General features: G+C 34.3%; 2 protein-coding genes across 4 annotated transcripts in view; one reads left to right on the top strand and one right to left on the bottom strand.

Moving 5' to 3' along the window:
• The window catches only part of LOC129945205 (uncharacterized), a 198,597-nt gene that overhangs the window by 158,151 nt on the left and 15,337 nt on the right, over positions 1-25,109 (top strand). For all 3 annotated transcript variants that reach the window (XM_056054862.1, XM_056054864.1, XM_056054863.1), the window contains exon 4: positions 2,201-2,313. In XM_056054862.1, the coding sequence (XP_055910837.1) occupies positions 2,201-2,313 (113 nt within the window). The remainder of the gene's footprint in view (positions 1-2,200; positions 2,314-25,109) is intronic.
• Positions 6,583-11,047, bottom strand: LOC129945206 (zinc finger and BTB domain-containing protein 49). The gene is made up of 2 exons (XM_056054865.1): positions 8,480-11,047; positions 6,583-8,417 (listed from the first exon to the last, which is right to left on the bottom strand). Exons 1-2 carry the CDS (start codon positions 8,878-8,880, stop codon positions 7,208-7,210), a joined length of 1,611 nt encoding a protein of 536 aa, XP_055910840.1. The 5' UTR covers positions 8,881-11,047; the 3' UTR covers positions 6,583-7,207.

The following is a 25,109-nucleotide window of genomic DNA, read 5'->3' as shown; positions in this document are numbered from 1 at the left end:
AAATATTGGTTATGTTTAAGTTTTTTGACATTTTAATTTTTGTTTAAAAAATTTCGCAATCAGATTTTAAGATGGGTTCAAATTGTCTATGAATAGCATACACTAAAGTTTAGTTTAGCAAATATAAAATCATAACTTATCAAAGAACTATGAATATGGCCTATTGAAGCTTAATTTTAACTTGAACAGCTTTCACTTAGTCTCATGGTGGCTTCGAGAGCACATTAGCAAAAGGATTTGATGCATTTTAGCTCGGCATACAATCATAAAGACAATAGACAATTTCTGACAACATAAGGCATTTCATTTCCAGTCAACTGGATTCTTTGAAGGAAAGTTTTGACCAAGGCAATTAGTTAGTTTTGAGTGTCATAAATTTCAAACTCAGAACTTTAATTCAATAACCTCAACCTGAAGTTATCCTTCAAAAACTACCAAATCCATTATTGTCTATAAAACACCTCAGAAAGATGCAATTCCATCACGATTTGTATTTTAAAGAAATATTAATTATTTCTTTTCGAATTTGGAATGAGATCCTTTTTTCACAGAACATTAAATGGAATTGTGCAGAAAATAAATAAATCATAGAGTTCAGCTTTTAGTTGAATGAAAAAACATGATTAAATGTCATTTTGACCTAAGTAGACTTGACTTCATAGTTAGGGAGAGTGGGAGACTTTTCTTGACTAACTTGTCAGTCAAAAAAGATGCAGCTGGACAAGCCCCTAATGTCGTGTGAACCTGTTCATTGTCATTGTTTGTTCAAAATTCAAGCTCACTAATAGTCTTTAAATTAAAAGATTTAAATGTATGTGAAAATTTACACTAGTCCTCTTATTCATCAAAATTATAACTGTATAATTGTTGTGTACCATGAATAGGTACTTGCTAGGTGTCCTTTATTAAATTCAAATTCTGGACTCACTTCATTGTTTGTTCGTTTGTTTTTTAAAAATACAACCGATCGGTTTAAGGAAGTCCCAGCGTTTTTCAGGACTTTGTTCCCTAATACGTAGTATTTTGACATTTTAGCTATCGGAGGTGTTTTTATCAACTTTAATATTAATTTGTATTAAACACATTTAATAAAAACTAATACAGGGGTGGAATCATCTAAGGTGATAGTTGACCATTATTTTTTTTCATAGTCATATTGGCTATCATTTTCATTCCGTTTGTAAGATGATTCACCTCAATTCAATTTAATTGAACAATTTCAGATTCAAATTGTCAAAATTCGTTGTGGCCCTGTTGATATTTTAAATTGATTCTTATAAAATATCTGAATGAAAGTTTTAAATTGGCTGATTTTGAATAAAATTCTTACTTTTCTTGCTTTTCTCGAATATCGTAAGCTTTGTCGGTCACAGGAATTTATTTTTTTAAAGAAACAAAGTGAACTAAGAAATTTTAAAGTCATTTGTGTAAGCGTCTGGTAGCTCTATACGGAATAAACATATTTTTTTGAAAATTACCACATTATTCACATTATTTTATGAAAGCTTTTTAGGTATCAATTTGACTATCACCTTACTTAGATCAAATTCGATAAATTTAATTGTCGTTTATCAACAATCACCTTAGCCGATTCTACCTCAGGTTTTTAATTATTTTTCCGGGATGTCAACATTTTTATATAAAACTGTTAGAGGTCAATCCCTGGCTTTAACTATTTTTTGTCCATAAAGAGCAGTTTTGGTCATGAGAAAGTGCTTCTCAAATGAACTAGCCGTTCGAACTCGGAATCAAATTGTAGGTTTTCATGCTGTTGCGTAACCAATTTTATGAATTTATTTTTTAACAGTTGTTTAGTTTTGTCGTATCCGTGACATGATGGTAAGTGAGTTTGACTCTCATGCCAGAAGTCTTGGTTTTAATCCCTGCATTTGCCACATAAAGTTTTTCTTTCAAGATTACTGCCCCTTGGGAGGGATTGACAAATAATCAAAGGCCAATTCTTGTCATGAAAAGTGCTTTCTCAAACTGTAGGTCCAGTCCATACTTGAAATTAGTCGCACACAGAAGAGTTGAGAGTCACTAGGACCTGGTTCTCTATGGACTCTTGAGTTACCTTAATTATTTTAATTTAGCTGTGTCCCTACAAACTGAAAGCATGATAATGGTTAAAATTTGCACACCACTACAAAAACTAAATCGAATTTGGATATCGTTATGATTAATAAATTTTCTTTTGCAGTGAGCCTAAAAAGAAACACCTTGATGTGGAACCTCCTTCGATTCCTGCCAACTTAACAAATGACTCTGCAAAAGCAGTAACGTTGAACGATAACATTTCAACTGAAAATAAAGGTAAGTTTATTTATATTTTTTGTTTATTAAGTGAATTAGTTAAATAAATCAACGAAATAATATTTGTATTCTCTACTTTTTTGTATATTATGTGTATACATATAAAAATCATCTGTGATTTTTTAAATCTCTGCAACATAATTTAATTAATTTAATGAAATTGTCACTGTGAGGCATTCTTCATTTATTCATACTCTCTCGTTTGGTTTCCTTTTTCTTTTTGTTGAATGTTTTTTTTTTTGCTGGTCTCCTTGTTTTTTTGTCGAGTGGGTAGTAAGGAGGTGGTAGAAGGGAAAAGGAGATAGAATTTTAAATTAACTTTATTGACAATTCGAGAATGAATTCAAATTAAAATTAAAAAGGACGAGCGGCTATTCATCAAAATGTAATAAAATGTTCTTACACACACCACCACCGCCAGAGATGGATGATGTGCTGCACAGAAAACACTTAACGCACTGGCTCATTTCCGTTATTTTATTATTTTTTTTTTTTGGTTTTGTTTTATTGACGAGGACTTTCTTCATTTATTTTTATTATTATTTTTTATTTTACTTTACTTTGGTGTTTACCCACCGCAATGCTTGGTTCTTTTTGCCAATCAACCATCAAACCGGAGAAATAAAAAAATCCAGGGAAAATAAAATAAAAAGAAAGAAAAAAAAATCTCGCCAGTTAAAAATATTTTAATTAACTGGCCAGCTCCGCTGAGCATGAAATCACGAAATTCACTCAGAAAGAAAGGGCCTAGCAGGACTAGCTGGAGCAAGCAGGCCAGTGGCAGCAGTGAAGGTGAGAAGGTGGGCTGGCAGTGATAGGGATGGCGGTGAGGATGGAAATGGAGATGGGGAAGGGAAGATTGGATGAAGGGATGTGGTTGATGGATCGTTTGGCGAAGAGGTCCTTGCATTTTTATTTGATTTAAGGATATTTTAAAATTCCATAAAATATCCATAATATGGAGTTTGTAAGGGTGTATAGCAGGCAGGCAATGTATGAATTGAGATTGACTGGAGTTGGTTTGGCAGTTCGGTTGCTCGTTTCGGTAGATTGCAACTACTTTATTCCCCAAACAGGACGACTGGACACAGTTCTCGTATGAATATAGAATGAGAACCAAAAAATAAATAAAATGTTAAATCGTCCTTCTCTCCATTGGCGACCACCAAATTAAAAACGCGCACTGAAAAGAACCAGAACCAATGAAAAAAAAAAATATATGCCTTCATACATATCCTTTAGTCCCTACGAGGGCAATTTGTAGTTAAAAATATATAAAATTAATGAGTGACAGAACAGGAAGTATAAATGCCTATAAAATACAAAACGCACGACAAGCAAAGGATTTCATTTGCCTCCCACTGCTGCACTTCTTCGTCGCTCCTATGATATGGAAAAGAGTTAATTAAATTCCATTTTTTAAATATTCATACAAACAAATTGTCAATTAATTAAAAATGATACATACATACATATACATATATTTATGTACATATGTATGTACGTTTGTATGAAAGCGAGGTTGTGATTTTTGTTGTAGGGTGCGATGTCGGATGAGTGCAATTGGGAGAATCGGGTACGAAAAGACGTGGAAATTTGATCCTACTAATATGGAATTCTCTTTTTCGGGACATTTGAGGTCTTATAATATGCCTTTTAACACATTTGTTAATTTGGTTGTGTTCTCGGTTCTCTGATGTGACACAGTTTTTTCGTTAATCAGAATATTTATAAATGTATGTTGTTGAATGTACTTACTTTGATTAAGAGAGTAGGGACTTTTGTGGACACTTTTATTTCTGATGTATACATGCGAATAATAATACAAAAAAAAACTATACCTAACAGGTGTTTGAACCTTATGCTTGGAGAATTGCTTCGTGGGCTTTGTTAATTCTAAGCAATCTAAGGTGGATTCTTTAATAAGCTATTTGTGTAAAAAACAAACAAAAAAACAATACTCACTATGAATGTTTTTAATTGAATGTATGGAGCTTTCGAAAATGTTTCCACTTTTCGAAAATCAAATATGTTATATATATTTTTTTTAGAGAAACGTGAACTTTTGAAGTTAAAAAATTGAAAACATTTTTGTGGTGACGATTGATAGGTTAGGTTAAAGTGGTTGTCCATGATGGAATCGGACACACTTAGGCCAGTTTAATGACCCATTGAGATACCACGGGAATCTTGAGACTTCCTTCTAAGCTCAATGGAACCAATTTGAGTCCCTTACGAAACGTGAGAGGCTGATTATGCTGATATGATTAAGATCGTTAAAAAGAATTCTCCTAAATAATTCTTGCATTTTTGGGCTAGAGCAGGGCATGTATGAAGAGAAGGTGAAGAACTGTTTCCTCGTCCATACAGCTTCTGCAAAAGTCATTTAAGAATACGCCTAGTCGCGTGGCGTGCTTTCCTATTAGACAGTGTCCGGTTATGACACCTATTGTCGAGCTTATATGCGATCTGCTTAGAGATCGCAAGCACCTTGACACCTTTAAATGTAGTATAGGCCAGATATTTTTTATGACTTGACACGTGGTGATGTTGTTCCACCTGGTGCCTGCCCTCCTCACAGTGTCTTGCGTTAGAAAAAGTTTACAAGTAGCGATTGGTATTCCAGTATGTGCTAAACGTGGTAGGATGGGCTGCACTGTACCGTTCCTGGCGGTTCATCTGCCTTAGAGTTACCTAGAATGTCTCTATGGCCCGGCACCCAGCAAAGGTGTATATTAAATTGTTGTGCCTTTAGAGGTGATCGACAGTTATGGACTGTTATAGAGTTTGTAAACACAGAGTCCAAAGATTTGATAGCGGCCTGACTATAAGAAGATACGGATATCAGATGTTGATATCACGTTTTCTTTAAGCCAGGACAAGACTTTTTTATAGCCAAAATAATAATAGGGAAGGCGGAATGAGAGACTTAATTTCAGTCGTTCAGAGTAAACACCTCCATCAACCCCCTCTTTTGTTTTTGAACCATCTGTATAAAAATGGGTTGATTCGTCTTTCAGAAATGCCCTATCCTCCCAGAAAGATCTGGAAGGTATATAAATCTGGAAGTTTCTGTCGAATTGCAATTGAGGGATGGTGTAGTCTGTGTGCTTTGGAATTCATTTTAAATACCTAAGAATTACGCAGTGGCCAATGTTGTTGTTATTCCACTGCGACGAAGCTTTGTTTGCTTAATATGTCAAGGGGTGTTAGGTAGAGTAAGGTGTCCAGTGCCGCAGATGGGGTCGTGCGAAGCGATCCGCTTATACATAGGCTAGTTGAACGTTGGACTTTATTTAATTTATCCCTGTTTATACCTTTTTCTGAAGCAGTCCACCATACTGCCACACCGTACATTAAAATACGTCTAATTACCGATGTGTAAAGCCAATGCGTGATTCTGGGTTGTGCGCCCCATTTAATACCAATAGCTTTTTTGCGTTTCCAATTTAGTTTTTTTATCTAAAACAAGACCCAGGTATTTAGCCTATGTCGAAAATTTTAATTGGATTCCTTTAATATAGGGAGGGTTGACTAATGGAATTTTGTATCTCCTCGAAAATAAGTCTAAATCGGTTTTGTGTGGGTTAACACCCTGTCCACACCGATCAGCCCAAAGTATTAGTCTGATTGATATCAGAATAAATTGATTCTCATTAAATTCTTTAGGCCAAATTTCGTTCAAATGGAGTGATTTCACGTAGAAACGAATACAGTCTAAAGTACTGCAGAACCCAGTTTATCTAATTAAAAAGTCAACATTTGGTGTTTTTATGCTTTTGAGCTACTGAGTGAAATGATGCCAAATGATTCGTGATTTACCATTTGGTGCAATAGGCTAAAGTTTTATGTACCTTTGTTAATAAAATTATACACCTTAAGTTTCTATTAATGTATTTTCGAAAATATACTCGTATTTTCTTTAAATCAAAATCCAATGCAAACCCCTTTTAGAGTACTTTATCTTGGCGATTGTTTTGTCCTCACAAATAATCGACGAAAATGTATATTGCACTGTTAGAAACTAAGATCATTGAAACGAAACAATTCATTTTTATAAAATTCTGTCTTGTATTTTATTTTTGCATCCGAATTGAAAAATGCCGAAAGTTTATATTTTTTAAAACATGAATTTCTAAAAAGACACACTTCTGCCTACGTGACATTTTTTTTCACTTAAAAATCTCCTATGTTTTATTTTAGGATACGAGAGTATCAAATTTTACTTACCTCAATTGCCTTTTAGCACTTGAAATCATTTGGCCCGTCTTAAAAAAAGCTATGTTCTTGCTATGCTTGAGTCAAGAGCGTAATAATTTTGAAAATTAAACAAATTTATTGAATCTTGTTACTAGATGAATTTTAAAATAAATTCGACTGAGTATTTCAAACATTTTCAACCATTTTTGTATAATAGCTTTCACTAGAGCTTACAAACAATTTGTCATCAATTCAGACCCCCACATTGGAGACTAAAAGTCTAATACTTAAAAATTGATAGTTTTGATAAGGCATTAAATCTGCTTTATTATTATCAACAGCAACAACAACAACACCTTAAGTATTTGAAACAAATGTCAACAGATATGTTTGTCCGTCATAATAAAAAAAACATTGCTCGTAAAATATTTCCAACAACTATTTCAACAAGATTCTTGATCATAAAAGACTCAAAACAATCGTAATAGAAAAGTTGTCATTAAAACCTAAAATTAATTTCAACTAATAAACCAACAAATAAATTTGAACATTAAATTTTAGTTTCGAATAAATTAAATAAATAAGTATTTTTCTTTTATTCAATTAAAAAATATCAATTTCTACACAAACAAGTGGAAAAAATTTATAATTCTTTCTTTTGTTTTATCTTAAACACTTTTCACAAAAAAATTTTCTAATGTTCACTACTTTTTCCTGATGATGGTTCAGTGCTTTGAGAATTTTCTTCATTTGCATGACACATTTTACGATGCTTATGTACAAAATAATAACTTGGAAACTTGCTGCCACACGTTTTGCATGGATAGTATTGGACATTCATATCCAATGGACGTACTTCACGTCGTTGCAATTCGCTTGTAGACACTTCCACTACGGATGGAATCGCTTTTTCATCCTTTTCAATTTCTAATACCATTGTTGCTGAAGATGCTGTGGCAGTTGCTACTGCTGCTGAAGCTGCTCCTGCTGTCGTTGTCATTGCAATAGGTCCTGATGAAACCGATGAAGATGATTTATTGCTACTGGCACAGTCCAACGAAAGGGGATTCAAATGCCTCTTGGCATGCTTCTGATAGCAATATTGCGACTTGAAAGTATGCTTGCAATAGACGCAGTTGTAGATTTCTCCGGTTTTGGAATTGGAGCCATTTGCAGAACCACCCCCTTTGGCACTCAGATCCTCACTGTTCTCGGATTCTTCTGAATGCATTTGCCGCTGGCTAATTGTCTTGGCCATTTGCTGATGAAATGAGAACGATACACTTTGTTGAGTGCGTTCTTGGGCGGGGGCAAATTGCAAAACATCAGGCTTATGGCCATAAGCGTCGTTGAGCACACGCCGAAAACGGATGGGTCCATCACAGCTAGCCACATCGATTATGGTTTTATTTTCAACTTCGATTTGAACGGGTACAGGTTCCTTTGCTACAAGTGGTGTTGGTTGCTGGTTGGAAGTTGTTTTACCCCCGCGATGCTTGTCATGGGATCGTTTTGATTTATGCTGACGTTTAGGGGCTGTTGCTGGTGTGTTGTAGGATGTGGACGGAGGTGAAGAGCGCTTAGGGAGTGGGTCATCTCTTTCGCTTGGGATTGGCGGGGTGGGCCTGGGTGATGCTACGGCAATTGATTGTGTATCACTTTCAGATAGTTCGTCGATGGTAGGTTGAAAAACTGGGCCGGTCACAAAAGGCTGCTGGAGGCTCTTGAATGGAGTACACGTGCTGGGCAAGGATACATGTTGCATTGGTGGAGCAATAAATCCCAAATTCGGAGCAGATGCTTTGCTGGCAATTGGACGAATGATTTTACTGTTACTGGTTGTACTTCCAAGAAAATGTCCATTGCTGAGATATCCTTCGGACTGAGCTCGTGACAAAAAAGCCCTGCAAAGAAATAAGTTTAGGAAATTCCCATATCGGAGTGAAATGGGTATGATTTAATTTACCTGCAAATCTCAAGCGCTCGTGGCATATGCAATACATGTGTAGCCAAAAGCACTCCAAATATATTATCCACATTTAAATCCAAATAGCCAGTGTACATGTAGGTCAAAAGTGGTGCGAATTGATCCGCTGTCACATTGGTCAAGAATAAAACCATATCAGGAGGACTTCCACTACCACCACCTACGCCGCCACTGCCTGCACTTTCATCTAAACGTATTGCCGAACGTAAATATCCACTATGCATGCTCAATATTATGCTATGTGCTACAAATCGCACACCAGGCGAAGGTCCAACTTCTAGGACTATATCCGGAGGCGTGGATGCCAGTGTAGGAGGCGGAAGTTGTGGCAACGAAGCTGTAGAGTTAGTCGATGAACTTGTCAGCCAATTAGTGAACATTTTTTTTGTTTATTATTCCAATGAAAACACTTGTATAGTCCTTTACTACTCTATGATGGCAATCACGGCAATCAACTGTGCTGCTGTTGTAATAACTCAATTAAAACTGAAGTCCTGTTCACTTGTCTGTCAGTTTTTATACGATAAAAAAGAGGCATTCAATTCAGCAGACGAGGTTTGTTGGTTGAGGGAGTTGAGGGATGTGAGAGTCGAAGCATCTCGTCTCGTTTCACGAGTGTCCATTCCGGCGGCGGTGGTGCCGTTTCCGTTAGGATATTCCATCATCATAAATTCTATGAAAGGACATATTTTACTCACAAAATGTTCAAATACGAAGAGAAAGAGAGATTCTGCGCAATTCGAAATTTGTTTTCGAATTTCACGTGCTTTGCGATTCTTGGTGCTCTGTATTTGAATCCTGATGGATAGGAGGAATGGTTTGTTTACTTTTCTGTGGTTCGAGTTTTTTTTTATTCTGTTTTTTTGATTTTTATGAGAACTCCCCCCTTGATTCATTTAGTTTGAGGTTTATTTGTACTTCTTCTTTCAATTGATATAATTTAATTTGATTTCTTTTGGTTTTTCTGGTTCAAATTGATGTTGGATGTTGAAAGCGGGTGCTCTTTTGGGAGTTTTGAAAAACGCTTGTGTGTGTCTCTGCTTACTGTGTGTACTTGTTGTTCTAATCGATGTTATGATTTTTAAATGTTTATTTATAGTTTTATTTGTAAAGGTACTTCACAGACGTGTGTCAATTAAATTTACTTATGTACCTAACTTTGTTAAATGAGTTTGGCAACAAAAAAGTATTGAGCTTGAATTTTGAGAAATGACGATAATTTTGAAACATAATTTTTAGAATTAGTATCTGAATTTAGGAGGAATTGTTTTTAAAATAGAATGCTAATATTTTAAATATTTTGTTCGAATTGTGGTTACGTTAGAAGACCGCTGTAGACCTGCCCCTCTTGTATTATTAATCAAAGTGAATATGAACTTTTTTAATACTCCCCAATTCAAAGCTTGTTCTAAAGGTTTTTAAACAAGGATTTCTCGTGCATTAAGTTAAGAATCTAATTTGAAAGGGAGAAAAAAAAAACAAAAATTGAATTAAATCAAAATAAAATGAAACAAAAAAAAAACAATGAGAGTCCTGAGAAAACATTAAAGAAAATGAACAAATTTTCAATTGGTGACTTATTTTTTCTTTTAATTCAATAAATGGCATTCGAATGCAAACAAAATCTTCAAGCAATCTTTTCCCTTTTTTCCAATTCCTATTGATTCATCGTTCTATTTTTTTTTTAAATATATATTTTCTCTTTTTTTCATAATTTTGATTTGGCAAAGTTGATATTCCTGGAAAAAAAAGGAAAGGGGAACAAGAAGTCCTCATCCTCAAGTTCTATGCTACGTTTGGTCTTATACTCTTTAGAGAGATATTGAACTAATGGAAATTTGTAGAATCAAACGAAAGAAAAAAATGTTATTTATATAAAAAGAGGAAATAAAAGAAAAGCAATTGAAAAGTGCACCGCACTCTTTCCGTAATTTCTTTTTTCTTTATTCTTCCGCACTAAAACATTTGTCTCTCGGCAAAAAGATGCAATATTCTATGTTTTTTTTTCGTATATCTATAAAGAATTATTATTAAGAAAAAAGTTGAAATCCCAAAGCAGCTCAATCATTCAGTATTTCACTTTGAAATATTAATAAATTTATAAATATTATGGTATTTTTTGTTCAATCATGATGAATTCCTTTCTCAAACAAAAATTAATTGAAGCTAAGGAAGGAAGGAACTTGCATATTGTTAATTCAACATTGTGTCATGTTAATTTTTTTTAAAAGGTATTGAAAACGTTTTCAGTAACTAATTTCCCTTCTTTCGGTTTGTTTTTACTCACTGGAAATGATAATTAAACTCGTATAACGTTAAGGCATCGATTTGTATTCCCAACGCTAGGGCAGGGTTTGTTGTCATGTTTGAGGAGTCGTTGTTAAAAAAGTATAACATGAGTTTTATAATAATAATTTTCCTTTCAATTGCATAAAATCATACCTTTCCTTCTTGAACTCTGTACCAAGAATATGAAACATAAATAATAATTCTTTGTCGAAGGCTTCTATGACTTCTAAACAGAATTCACTATTAATTCTTGGATACTAGTCAAAGCAGATATTGTATTGGTTTTCTTACTTATCGATTTGTACGATTGAAAATAATTGAATGTTCGAATTTAAAAAATTGTATTTCCAGGGTTTTGACAGCAAAACCGAGACATTTTTACGAAATACAAAAATCTCTGAGTTCTTAGAAAACTAAACTGACCAATTATTTTCCTCCGTAGCTTTGAAATACACAAAATAATAATTGAATGTTCAGATATCTGAATTTTAGAGGTTCTGATTGGTCAGGTGTTATAAAAAGTTAGATGACATTTAGTAAGAGTCATTTACGTTAACAATTCAGGTGACTAAACTTTGTATATGAAGCTTATGTGCTCCTAAGCAATGATATTTATGTCTTATATTTAATTTGTTTGTAACTTTAGATACTTTACAGTAGTTCTTAGTGCTTTTAGCTCAAACGTTTTTTATTGATTTTTGATTATTACTGAGAAAATACATCCATCATTGTTTTAAGATCTTCAAATTAAGGCAATTATATCTCACATTTGGATTCATAAACCCAAAAATGATTAATTTTTGTGCGGGCTTAATCAATCGTTCAATCAATTTATCTAATATATATGTATGTTTGTATATACGCTTAGAATAATTAAAATATTATATGTAGATTAATCGCTGTCGTGTTTGAGAAACATTGCGCCGCATATAAAGGAGTTATAACAAAAATTCGTTATTTTATTGATAAGATATCAGCAATATGCACCATTTCAATTACTTAAAATGCAATAAACAAATTAATAATAATTTTCGGAATTCTTCGAATCTATTCAATCCTTCCATATCATCATTTATGTTTGATTGTACATAACACATAACACACAATCCAGGACAAATGGCATTTAAAACTAATACGCCATCAAAAACTGATTCGTCCACGCGATATCCCTCTGGCTGATGTCCTTAGTATAACGAACATACTGTATACATATGTATCATGGTCCTCCATCCACTTTCCATATCATCTACCCAAAGAGTTAAGGTATCTCTTACTGAACTGAGCTGAACAGTGTGAGCGAAGAGGTATAGTAATTGTTTTAAGTTCAACTAATCCCTTCACACAAAACAAAATTTTGAATCGGCTTTTCCGCCAATTTCATTTCTGTAAGCCTTGCCATACCAATACCAAACCTGCAAAACCAACTCGAACACTCCACTCTCTTTGCCCTTTTACCTTTCTATTTTCGGCATCCATAAAAGGATCTAATGGACAAAACCTTTATGTGCTGGCCGCTCCAGCTCTCCTCTTGATCTATCATAGGTTTGCAGGTAGGTATCTGAATCTGAGTGACATGCCAGGATGGACAAAACAAAGTGTTCCAGCGCTTCGTCGTCGTCGTCGTTGTCGTTGCCGTAGTCGTCTGAATTTTGCTGAATTGTTCAAATCCTCCAGGGAGATGATATGAGAGTCTGGACATTACCCTTTCTACAGCTCGACAAAATCTCATGTCCACCACCACCATCAATGCCATTTGATATATTTCAATGTATGTATGTATGTACAAAATATCCATCAGTTGGCATAAAATTTTGAAAATTAGAATTTTCAAAAGCAAAACGATGGAGCGAGGATGGATGTTCTGGACATTGGGGACATGTCAAACAAGCGAACGAGAATGAGAAGCAACGAAAACGAATATAGGTATATTTACCCTTTACAGCCGAGTTATTTATGTTGACCGTCAATTATGTTTTAATTGTCATAAGAGGTCGTTGGTTGGTTGTTAACGTTTATGTAAACATATTCATTCAGCCTATATTCACCTGCTCGCTCTCCTCCAATCACATTTATGGGTTAAAAATGAATTTGGCTGAAGTATGGAACGACACCATGTTGTAGCATATTTATGCCACACTTTTTGCTGATGTCAACTGAATTTGAATGTTTTATTCGCCACGCTCTGCTACAGTGGATCAGAACTGCAAACAAATTTAGGAATCTAGATAGACGGAAAAAGTCTTAAAATAAAGAATGTAAAACTTTTTTTTTAATTCAAATGCCAGTTTGTGATTAGTTCGATTGTGTTACAAATGTTTTGCAAATAACGCACTTATTCTCAAGTGCATTTAATTTTAAAAAATTTGGCAGCTATATTGAACGTAAATTTTACTACCAAAGCAATGACAGCAAAATTCATTTTCAATTCTCTTTCATTGCATATTAAAAAGAATTACTTTATTTACTAACATCAAAGTCATCCACATGAAAACTTTTGTGTTTATATATTTAGATAAAAGCATTCATATTTTCAATTTGACAGAAGGGCTTGTTTACATTACATCGGTGACGTTTATGTTAAACAATTGTTTTGACATTTGAATGTAGTGGCGATTGGCGTGATGAATTAACAAAAACTTATCTGTGAAATAGTTTGCAAGTTATATCTGTCAATAAAATTAATTTGAATCTCCAGAAATTTATCAGAAATAATAATGGACAGGTTCAGACAACATTAGGGACTTAAAAGTAAGGCAAATTTCTCGTATCTGATTGGCCATCTGGCAAAATAAAATGCCTGGAAGTTGACTTGAAAGTTAGTCAAGAAAAATGGGCAGGTTCAGGAGACGTAAGGCAAGTTTCTAGCATCTGATTGGCCAGCTGCCAAAAAATTCCTTCCAATTACGGCACCTTTGTTGGAAAGTTGGCTGGAAAGTTAGTCAAAAAAAATCTACCTATCAAGTCAAGTCGACTCATGTCAAAATGACAGGTGATCATATTTTTTCATTCAACTCTATGATTTATTTATATACTGCACAACTTCTTTTAAAACTTTCTGTAAAATGGTTTCTTGTAGGTTTTGATAAGAACTAATATTTCTTTACAATTCAATATATAAATCGTGATGGAGTTGTAGCTTGGCTGAGGAGTGTTTCGTAGACAATAATTTCGTTGGTACTTGAACTTAAAGTAGAAGTTTGCGAAGTAAAGTTCTGAATTTAAAATTCATGACACTTGAAAATTTAACTTGATGTTTTTGTCGAAATTTATGTTCAAAGAATGAAGTTGACTGCAAATGAATTCCCCTGTGTTGCCTGAATCTGCCCAATCTCTAACTATAAAGTCAAGTCTACTTATGTCAAGGTGACAGTTGATCATGTTTTTGTCATTCAACTAAAAGCTGAATTTTTTACTCTTTGACTAATTTATTTTCTGAACAATTCTAGTGAATGTTTTGTAAAAAAGGTTCCATGTCAAATTGGAAAATAAATAATAATTAATATTTTTTTACAATATAAAATACAAATTGTGATGGACTTGCAGCTTGAGTGTTTTGTAGAAAATAATGTTTTTGCTAGTTTTTACACGATAAATTGAAGGTTGGAGTCAGTGAAATAAAGTTCTGAGTTTGAAAAACTACCTAATTTAGTCTGGTTCGAAATTTAAGTTCAAAGAATGTTGTTTTTTTTTATAATAAACACACACTCAAGGGGATATTACTACCCTTATTATGCAGAGGCACAGTGTGAGCACTAGGAAGAGGAGAGAGGGTGTAAAAGAAGATGTCGGTGCACATTGGTTTTGAATTCCTGAATATTGCAATGATTAGGAAAGACAGAGTGTGGTAAGGCATTCCACATTCGCATAGTACGGCTAAAGAACGAATCTCTGTATTTGACAGTACGACCGAAGTTGGGCTCGAGGGTATACTGATGAGCATTCCTAGAAGCGCGAGTATTACGGTTGAACTGTCTAAGGGAAGGAATGCAACTGGCTATTTCATTAGAGCATAAGCCGTTAAAATAACGATAAAAAAGGGTCAGACAAGTGACCTTACGACGATGTTCAAGCGAAGTAAATAAACTTATGATGACATTATCATCTATCAATTTAAATGCTCTACGTTCAAAACTATCCAAGAGGCTTAAGTAAGTTGCAGGAGCACCAGCCCAGAGATGGGAGTTATACTCAAGCTTTAGACGTATGTAAGTCTTGTAGATAACAGCCAGATCAGAAGAGGTGAAATATTTCTTGCATCGCCTAAGAAAACCCAAACACTTGCGGCATTTTTGGCGACATCACGTATGTGATCATTCATACCGAGAATATCGAGGTGTTCAGTCTCATTGATGCAAGTGCCATCCATGGATAATGGCAATGGGGGTATATCTCTCTTTAACGATACAAGACAGCATTGGGTTTTCGAAGCATTAAATTCCACGTGGTTTTTTAGTCCCCATTGAACAATGCTGTTTAGATCGGAATTTAATGAGCTTATCATATTTTGTCGTTGCAGTTCCACATCCGAAGAAGAGGGATGTGAGTCTGAAAACGAATATGAAAAGCGAAGAGTACTATCGTCAGCGAGACAATGTATAGGATTAGATGTTGCAGACAGAAGATCATTAATAAAAATGAGAAATAGTGTTGGAGATAAAACAGAGCCCTGGGGCACACCAGCATTTATTTTATGGTTTTTAGACTTGAATCCATCCAATACTACTTGTATTGAACGATCCGAAAGGTAATTACTAATCCAATGAAGCAGGGATTCATGAAAACCGAATGCACGCATTTTCGATAAGAGAGCCTGATGCCAAACCCTATCAAATGCTTTTGAAATATCAAGTGCAATAATCTTACTTTCTCCAAAACGATGTAAAGATTTGCTCCACTGTTCGGTGAGATGAACCATGAGATCACCAGTGGACCTATTGCTACGAAAGCCGTATTGCCGGTCATTAAGAAGCTTTCGATCTTCAAGATATTTCTTGAGCTGATAATTAATCAGCGTTTCCATGACCTTGGAAAGAAGGGACGTAAGTGCAATCGGTCGGTAGTTAGAGGGTGAGGAAGATTCGCCTTTTTTGGGAATAGGCTGGACAAATGCCGTTTTCCATCCGCTCGGAACGAGACCTGAGGAGTAGGACAGATGAAAAAGCTTACGCAGTGGTTTTGCCAGCGTTGAAGAACACCTCTTCAGAACAATAGCGAGGATACCATCCGGACCAGCGGATTTATGTGTGTTTAGATCTCTTAGGACTCTTGCCACAGTACGAGTGCGAAAAAAGATTGGTCCCATAGAATCACTAACTCGCTCAAGTACAGGCGGAGTCATAACACTCACTGGCAGCGTAGAATTGGCGGCGAACTGCCTAGCAAAGAGATTAGCTTTCTCTAAAGAGCTAACAAAAGGAGTGTCATTAACAACGAGCGTAGGAACCGAAGAAGAGGAAGAATTCCTCATTTTTTTTTACAAATGACCAAACATTTTTACTGCCTTTGGTACATTGCAGTATTTTTTGCCGTAAATTTTGGAAATTTGGTCCGTCGAATATGGGCGTTGCAGGCCTTCCTGGCTTGTTTGAACTTTTTCCGGGTTTCCTCAGTACGGTTGGCTTTATAGCAACGGAAACTAACCTCTTTGGCCCTAATAACCTCTTTACAGCTCGCATCAAACCAAGCGTTTTCCTTGGGTCTGATACTTTTAACCCTGTTTGGTATAAAAGTACTCATTCCCAGGAGAATTAAACTTGTGATCATATCAGCGCTGGCGTCAATGTCACTATCGAGGAAGCTAGTGACCAGTTAAAGATCATGAAGTAATTATTGAGGCCGTCCCAGTTGGCTTTCTCGTATTGCCAAACGGTTCTCATAGGAGCTCTTTCTTTAACTGAACAGTTTTGACACGAGAAATTTGCTGATATAACACATAAAAATGGTATTTGCGAAATAAATGGTATCAAAAGTTTGGTTTCCAAACTCATAACTAGGGCCTTAAAAGGGGTTGTAATTGGAATGTCGATGTATTTAAACTTCATAATTATGTGCAAGTGGAGAATACCATCAATCTGAATTTAACACTTTTACCTCGAAAATACATTATTCCCAGAATTCGTAATTAAATTTATTTCAAAAGCTTGTCCTTTTCCACTGTATTTAGAATGCCAAAACAAAGTTTGTACATATATTGTATACTCAATAAAATTTCGATTTTGTTAATAAATAACTAAATAATAATAATTTGTAAATCCAACGGTTTGATATTCATACAATCAGTTAAATATCTTTTATGTACATATTTCGTTTTATTTACATAAATATGTTATATATAAATATAAAAAAAAAGTTTTTTAATTGAAAAATAAAATTGTAATTTAAATATATATGTATGTGCATTGTGCATAGTGCATACATATGTACATATATTATTATCAAAATGCTACTCAAATATTTCAACCATTGTTTATAGAGTGATGATGATTTTTATTCTATTTTTAATTACATTTTAACTGTTTTATTGATTTTAGTTAAATGCATTTGGTTTAAAAGTAATTTGAAGGACTTGGCATTGTGTGAGCTATGGAGGGAGGAGGTTGTAGAGAAGGGATTTAGTTTGGCTAGTCCTAAGCCCTTATACAATGACGAGTACCAAATGCACTCATCTCGATTTTGTTAATTAATTTATATCAAACATTGAATCTACTGATCCGAACAATGTAAATATTTTATATATGAAAAAGGGGGGTGGGGGAGGGTGGTGGACGGTAGTAGTACTCATACTTTATATACATATATATATTTTTAGTATCGGCATTACTATGGAGATTGCCTTTGCAATGCAACCCTATTTCTCCCATTTCACCTGGTCAACCATATTCAACCACCGAACTCGTTGAGCATCCTTCGACAAAAATGATTATGATGAATTTTTGATTTGCAGCTACATACATAATATATATTTTATTTTTATTATTTTGACTGGATTTTGTTTTTATCCTGGCCATAAATCCAGTGTAATACTACAAGCAGCATATAATATACATATGATTCGCCCATAGTATATTCAAGCCATCATCATCGTCAACTGTCGTTTCAGTGTGTAAATATATTTAATTAAATTTTTTAATTAATAAAATACTCGATATTTTCTGATGTACATACAAACACATAAATGTATATTGTTGGAAAAGAGAAAAATCATGGACTGTGAATGGCAAGTCCTTTTTTTTGTATATGTATTTTATTATTTTTAACATTTTGTGCAGATGAAGCAATTTTTTTTTATATAAAATATTCATTTTGAATATACTTTTATTTTAAATGCCCACATAGTACAAGTTTTGTATGTTTTTATAGACTGTGAGATATAATTGCTTACGCACATAGGTTATGTACGTATGTACATATGTTGAAATCTGTTCTGTACTCGTTGCAATAATCGGAATAAATTATAAAAGTTGGCCAATTGAAAAATTGATAAACGAAAGATGAACTGATAAAAAGTGACACACCAAACCACAAGATATAAAATATTATTCTTTAAACACATATTTGGCTAAGGTATTACTTTTTTTTAATGAATACTTCATTTTGTGTATGATGAACTGAAAATACGAATATCAGTTACTTCTTTAAAGCTTAATTATTGTTATTGAATAAAATTCAGATCTGATGCTACTTTTTTTCTTTCAAATAACTTTGACTTAAGAGATGAATTTGACTAGATTTGTAGGGTAAATGTTTTTCTGAATATGACTTACCTCAGTGGCGTTTACGCTATTGAGTTCTTAGTATTAAGTTCAAATCAGTTTGATTCAAGTCCTGTGCAGTCGAAATTTGACAACGAAAATTAGTCGATGTGACATGATGCATGATTGACTGTTCTTTGTTTGCGTAAATATAAAAAAATCATTGAATACACTGCGGGTCATCAGGTTAGCACACACTCTCGCGTAACTGATTTCAACCAAACTAAATGAGCTAAGATTTTTATTAACTTCCCATAGGAAATTATTGTAATGGGTCCGATTTGTCAAATTGAAAATTTTGACATTTCTCGACGTTTCACGCTCCCTAGAGTCGAACGTACGTCCGTATGTTCGCGACGTTTTTTTCGTGGTCTATAGCTCAAGAACCAGAAGAGATATCGATTTCAAATTAATTTTGTTACACAGATAATAAGGCAGAAAGATGCAGAAAGGGCTCTCAAGAAAATTGCATGGGTGTTTTTTTTTACCATAGCAGTTTGAAAAAAAGGTGAAAATTTTGGTTAACCCTAAATATCTTACGAACCAAAAACGCTAGAGACTTGAATTAAATTTTATATAATATATTGTAACGTGACACAAAACAGGTATATTTTTTGAAAAAAATCAATATAACGGTTTTTTTTTTATAAATCAATAAAACTGAAAAAAAAATTTGAAACCTCCAAAATTTTACGATTGAAATATGATTTCATCTCTGAAACAATTTTGTGCAACGAAGAATAATGTTTTTGACATCTGATAAAATTTTGAGAAAAATCGAATTGACAGTTTTTTTTACAAAAAAATAAAAACCTAAAAAAAAAATGTATAAAAGTTGGTGATAATTGATTTTCGACTCAAATATCTTTTAAAAACTTTGATATAATAGCATCTTCCTAATTTTTTCTTAAAAGAAATATTGTTTTTAACATTAGGACAAATTTTGAGAAAAATCGTGTTGACAGTTTTATTACAAAAAATAAAAACCTAAAAAAAATGTATAAAAGTTGGTAAAAATTGATTTTCGATTAAAATATCTTTTTAAAAATTTTAAATATTGGCTTCAAACTAATTTTATCTTATAAGAAATATTGTTTTCAACATTTGGTAAAATTTTTAAAAAATTCGAATTGACAGTTTTTTTTACAAAAAATAAAACTCTAAAAAAAACAATACTAAAAATTGGTAAAAATTTACTTTCGGCTTAGATAGCTTTTCAAAAATTAAAAAATTGGCTTCAGAATTAATTTATTTCACAGAAAATATTGTTTTCAATATTCCGTAATTTTTATATAAAAATCCAACAGTCCGTTTTTTCATAAAAAATAAAATCTACAAAAAATAGTACGAACATTTGGTAAGAATTGATACGAGTACATATAGACAAACTTTTAAGCAAGACAAATCGACAGACGGGATGGGAAGTTATCAGTGTGGGTCGCATCCCAGCCTCTTTTATTATTTTGTATTTATGGCCGATTCAATTTTTAGTTAAATAAAACAAACATTTTTGTTTTTTCGTTTTTTATATTGTTTTAAATTTGTTTTTAGAAAATAACACAAAAAAAAGTAATTCAATTTGAGTCATCAGTTTAGCACATATAATTATTTTTTAAAAGCTTTTAAGCTTTGAACTTATTTCTTAACTTATACATTTTGTAATTTAAACATTGTTTAATAAATTTAATAGTTTGTAGATCCTCCCTTGTTGACAATGACCTCAAAGATTCGATTGGGAAGCGACTCGTACAATTTTTCAATATAATCCAAGGAAATTGATGACCAAGAGCGTTTAATGCCTTCGATTAGTTCTGGTTTGTTGGAATATTGTTTCCCAGACTCATAAACTTTACGAGCAAGCAACCCCCACAAGTTTTCTATTATATTAATGTCAGGTGAGTATGGCGGCCACTGAATTAAACTTAGATTTTGTCCCTCAATCCATGTCTTAACGACCCGGGATGTGTGAATCGGAGCGTTGTCGTGTTGAAAATGCTAAGATTCCAAACAAATTTTTGAAAAGCATTTTCAAGTACGTTTTTCTAAGTTCTTCCATTCATATTTGCTGTCAAAAATTGTAAGTCGCACGTACCATAGTAGGAGATGGCTCCCCACACCATCACACCCCCCATCCGACTATGAAGGTGATCCAACTGTTGTTCCTCCTTGCAAAGATCGTGAAAGTAGAAATTGTATCCGTCTGGACCTTCCAAATTGAATTTCTTTTCATCAGAAAAGACAACGTAGCGCCAATCAGAACTCCATGACTGTATACTCGTGCAAAATCCAATCGCATTGCCTTTCGAGCCACGTTAAGGGGGAGCATTCCTTATCACTCTTTGGATTGTTGATAAACTCGCTTGAGCACCTACATTTACTCTGATCTTTGCTGCCGAGTTGTGAGAGTTGGATGCTTCTCTCAAAATTGCTCTTTTATCAGTCTTAGAAATCACTCTATTATTACCGCCTTTGTTATTTTTTCCATATCCTGACTTATTACTCAAGAATGCGGATATTACTTTTCGACTTCTACCGATTTTTTTCGATATTGCACTTATCGACAGTCTTGAATCTTTGTAGGCTTCAATTTAAGCTTTCTCTTGCACTGATAACGATTTTCCCCTACCCATATTAATTTTAATACACCACTTAAGCAGCAACAACAAATGCGGTTAGCCTACGCGTTAAACTTTTGAAGATAAACAAAAAATAATTAAGGTTACTTTTCTATAAAAAATAACATAAACAGTAAAAACCGTATTACGGGATCGTTCCATTGTATATTCTCTTTGCCAGTGAGAGAGTATACAAAGATAAGAAAAATAGGATACACAATGTGAGCTACATGTTGAAAACAACAACGACCAGATCAGTTCTATTAAGCTTATGGGGGATGTGCTAACCTGATGACGAGCAGTGTATGTTCGATACTATTTCTTTTGCTGAAATCTTAACCCCACTTCAACTCAAGTTAAAATAGAGTACTAACCTCTAGTAAAAAAAAAACTGACTTTAAAACTCAATGCAGTATAGCTTTTGCTGTTTGAAATGTATGTTATTTAGTTTACGAAGCTTACGAGGATAGGTCTGTCATGTCCGTGGTCTTGGCTTTAATTTGAATTTGACTAGAAAAGTTTTTTTTACGGGTACTGCCCCAAAACTTTATCAAATTTGCCGTTTGGATTCTGCATAAAATAAGTAGGTCCCTTCAATCCCTGAAACTACTCGCACATTGGATTAGCTGAGAGTTGTAACTCACTAGGCAACCTAATTTTTTTTGTTAAGTTCGATGCTTTCTTATCTTTACTGGAAAAAAGTTACTTAAAATTTAATTAAAAACATGAAATAGTCACATAAAAACTCACAACAAGCTAGATACATGAATCTAAGTGAGAAATAGATCGAAACAGCAACATCAACAACATACAGCGAGCTGGCCAGCAAATATTTTTAAAACACATAAAAAGCAACACCGGCTTATAACCTTAAACGTTAAGACCAAAACAATATTTTTGAAAAATTTTAGAAACATTTAAAAAAAAACATTTTAAAAATTGTTATGCATATGTATAAATCGGAAACAAATGTTTCTCAACAAAATCAAATCTTTTAATCTTTTTTAACAAATGGTAAACATTTCAGAAGCGGTTTTTAAACAATGCTTCCTGAAATGTTTCTTTGGTGTGGACAAACCTTTATATTTAACAGTGAGAAGTGTATCGTAGGATAAAAGCTATCATCAATGCAACATCAACAACAAATTTAGAATTTGGGTCTAAGAGCGCTGTTGACGTTGGTGTTGCTGTTTCAATCTGTTTCTGGAATAAAAAGATTCTTTTTCTTAAAGTTGCTCTTTCTTTGAACCAGAGCCTTAACAGCCTGAAATCACTGCGAAGCTAGTTCGCCAGCTTCAAGGTAATGAGTGACATTTTGAGTTGTAAATAATTTAATTTAGTTGTAAACAGAGTAAACTGTTTCATAGTTTATAGTAATATACAAATGCTCAATGGCAACGGCCTAGTCACTGATAAAGCTTCGGTTCCCATCGATCACCGAAATCAATCATCAGTAAGTGTGGTTAGTAGTCAAAGAGGGGACCGTCTCGAAACCTACCGCGTGCTGTTGTCATGTGTTCTTTCTGTCTCTACTGTCCTTCTGTCTTGAACATTTTAAAAATACGTTTGAAGTAATTTAAATCTCATACAGGGTTTTCATACAAAATATTGGAGCAGCTAGTTAATTTCAAAACTAAAGTGTTGACAAATCACAGTCAATTACTCTCTCATGTAAACTCAAGCTGAAAGAAAATAAGGAAAAGGAGTTATCAAAATCGTCATATTTGAACATTTTGAAGAGATTTTGTTTAATATTTCCCTGAATCCTTTAGTGTTTAAAAAAGCTTTGTAAAACTTACGTAAACTTAAATAAAACTTCAAACATATGTACAGGAATTAGTTTCTCCGTGTGAAAAGCGAAAAAACATCTCGTTTTTTTTAATTTCTTTAAACAAACAGAAATGAGTAAAATCTTGTCATTTAAACAACAATAAGTTGAGTTTTTTTGTACCTCCTTCAATAAAAGGTGTACCACTAATTTTTACCAATGAAGCCAAATATCTTGGTCTGATATTGGACAAACAATTAAGTTGGAAATCTAATATTCAGGAAAGATTTAAAAAAAGCTACAGCAGCTCTTTTCCTTTGCAAGAAAGCCATAGGAAGCAAATGAGGTTTTCAACCTATACACATCGGTCATCCGACCAATATTTATGTACGGGGTTGCAGTATCGTAGACTGCACTGGAGAAAGTCACATACTACGACAAATTCAGCAGGGTCCAACGCACTGCATGTCTCTGCATAAGCGGGTCATTGAGAACCACACCCTCAGCAGCGTTAGACACTCTCCTCCATCTGACACCCCTCGACATCTTCAGTAAACCAGTGGCAGCGAGTACAGCTATATAAGACTCAACGCCTCATATCAATAGACAACAACAATGTTGGACATTCCATCATTTTGAACCTCTTTGGTTTTATACAAGTTTCATTCTCCTGGGAATGAGAATTTTATACCAAACAGGGTTAAAAGTATCAGACACAAGGAAAACGCTTGGTTTGATGCGAGCTGTAAAGAGGTTAGTTTCCGTTGCTATAAGGCCAACCATACTGAGGAAAGCCGGAAAAAGTTCAAACAAGCCAGGAAGGCCTGCAACGCCCATATTCGACGGACCAAATTTTTACATGACCAGAATTTACGGCAAAAAATACTGCAATGTCACAAAGGCATTAAACATTCTTGGTCATTTGTAAAAAACATGAGGAATTCTTCCTCTTCTTCGGTTCCTACGCTCGTTGTCAATGACACTCCTTTTGTTAGCTCTTTAGAGAAAGCTAATCTCTTTGCTAGGAAGTTCGCCGCCAATTCTACCCTGCCAGTGAGTGTTATGACTCCGCCTGTACTTGAGCGAGTTAGTGATTCTATGTGACCAATCTTTTTTCGCTCGTACTGTGGCAAGAGTATTAAGAGATCTAAACACACATAAATCCGCTGGTCCGGATGGTATCCCCGCTATTGGTCTTCAACGGTGGAAAAACCACTGCGTAAGCTTTTTCATCTGTCCTCAGGTCTCGTTCCGAGCGGATGGAAAACGGCATTTGTCCAGCCTATTTCTAAAACAGGCGAATCTTCCTCACCCTCTAACTACCGACCGATTGCACTGACGTCCCTTCTATTCAAGGTCATGGAAACGCTGCTTAATTATCAGCTCAAGAAATATCTTGAAGATCGAAAGCTTCTTAATGACCGGCAATACGGCTTTTGCAGCAATAGGTCCACTGGTGATCACATGGTTCATCTCACCGAACAGTGGAGCAAATCTTTACATCGTTTTGGAGAAAGTAAGATTATTGCACTTGATATTTCAAAAGCATTTGATAGGGTTTGGCATCAGGCTCTCTTATCGAAAATGCGTGCTTTCGGTTTTCATGAATCCCTGCTTTATTGGATTAGTAATTACATTTCGGATCGTTCAATACAAGTAGTATTGGATGGATTCAAGTCTGAAAACCATAAAATAAATGCTGGTGTGCCCCAGGGCTCTGTTTTATCTTCAACACTCTTTCTCATTCTTATTAATGATCTTATGTCTGAAACATCTAATCCAACACATTGTTTCGCTGACGATAGTACTCTTAGCTTTTCATATTCGTTTTCAGGCTCACATCCCTCTTCTTCAGATGCTGAACTGCAACGACAAAATATGTTAGCTTATTAAATTCCGATCTAAACAGCATTGTTCAATGGGGATTAAGAAACCGCGTGGAATTTAATGCTTCGAAAACCCAATGCTGTCTTGTATCGTTAAATCGAGATATACCCCCATTGCCATTATCCATGGATGGCACTTGCATCAATGAGACAGAAAACCTCGATATTCTCGGTATGTGTGTCACCAACCATCTCTTGTGGAATGATCACATACGCGATGTCGCTAAAAATACCGCAAGGTGTTTGGGTTTCCTTAGGCGATGCAAGAAATATGTCACCCCTTTTGATCTGGCTATTATC

This window comes from Eupeodes corollae, chromosome 2, assembly GCF_945859685.1.
Source record: "Eupeodes corollae chromosome 2, idEupCoro1.1, whole genome shotgun sequence".
Classification (NCBI taxonomy): domain Eukaryota; kingdom Metazoa; phylum Arthropoda; class Insecta; order Diptera; family Syrphidae; genus Eupeodes; species Eupeodes corollae.
Note: the sequence above shows the minus strand (reverse complement) of the source record. Positions and strands in the feature narration are given on the sequence as shown.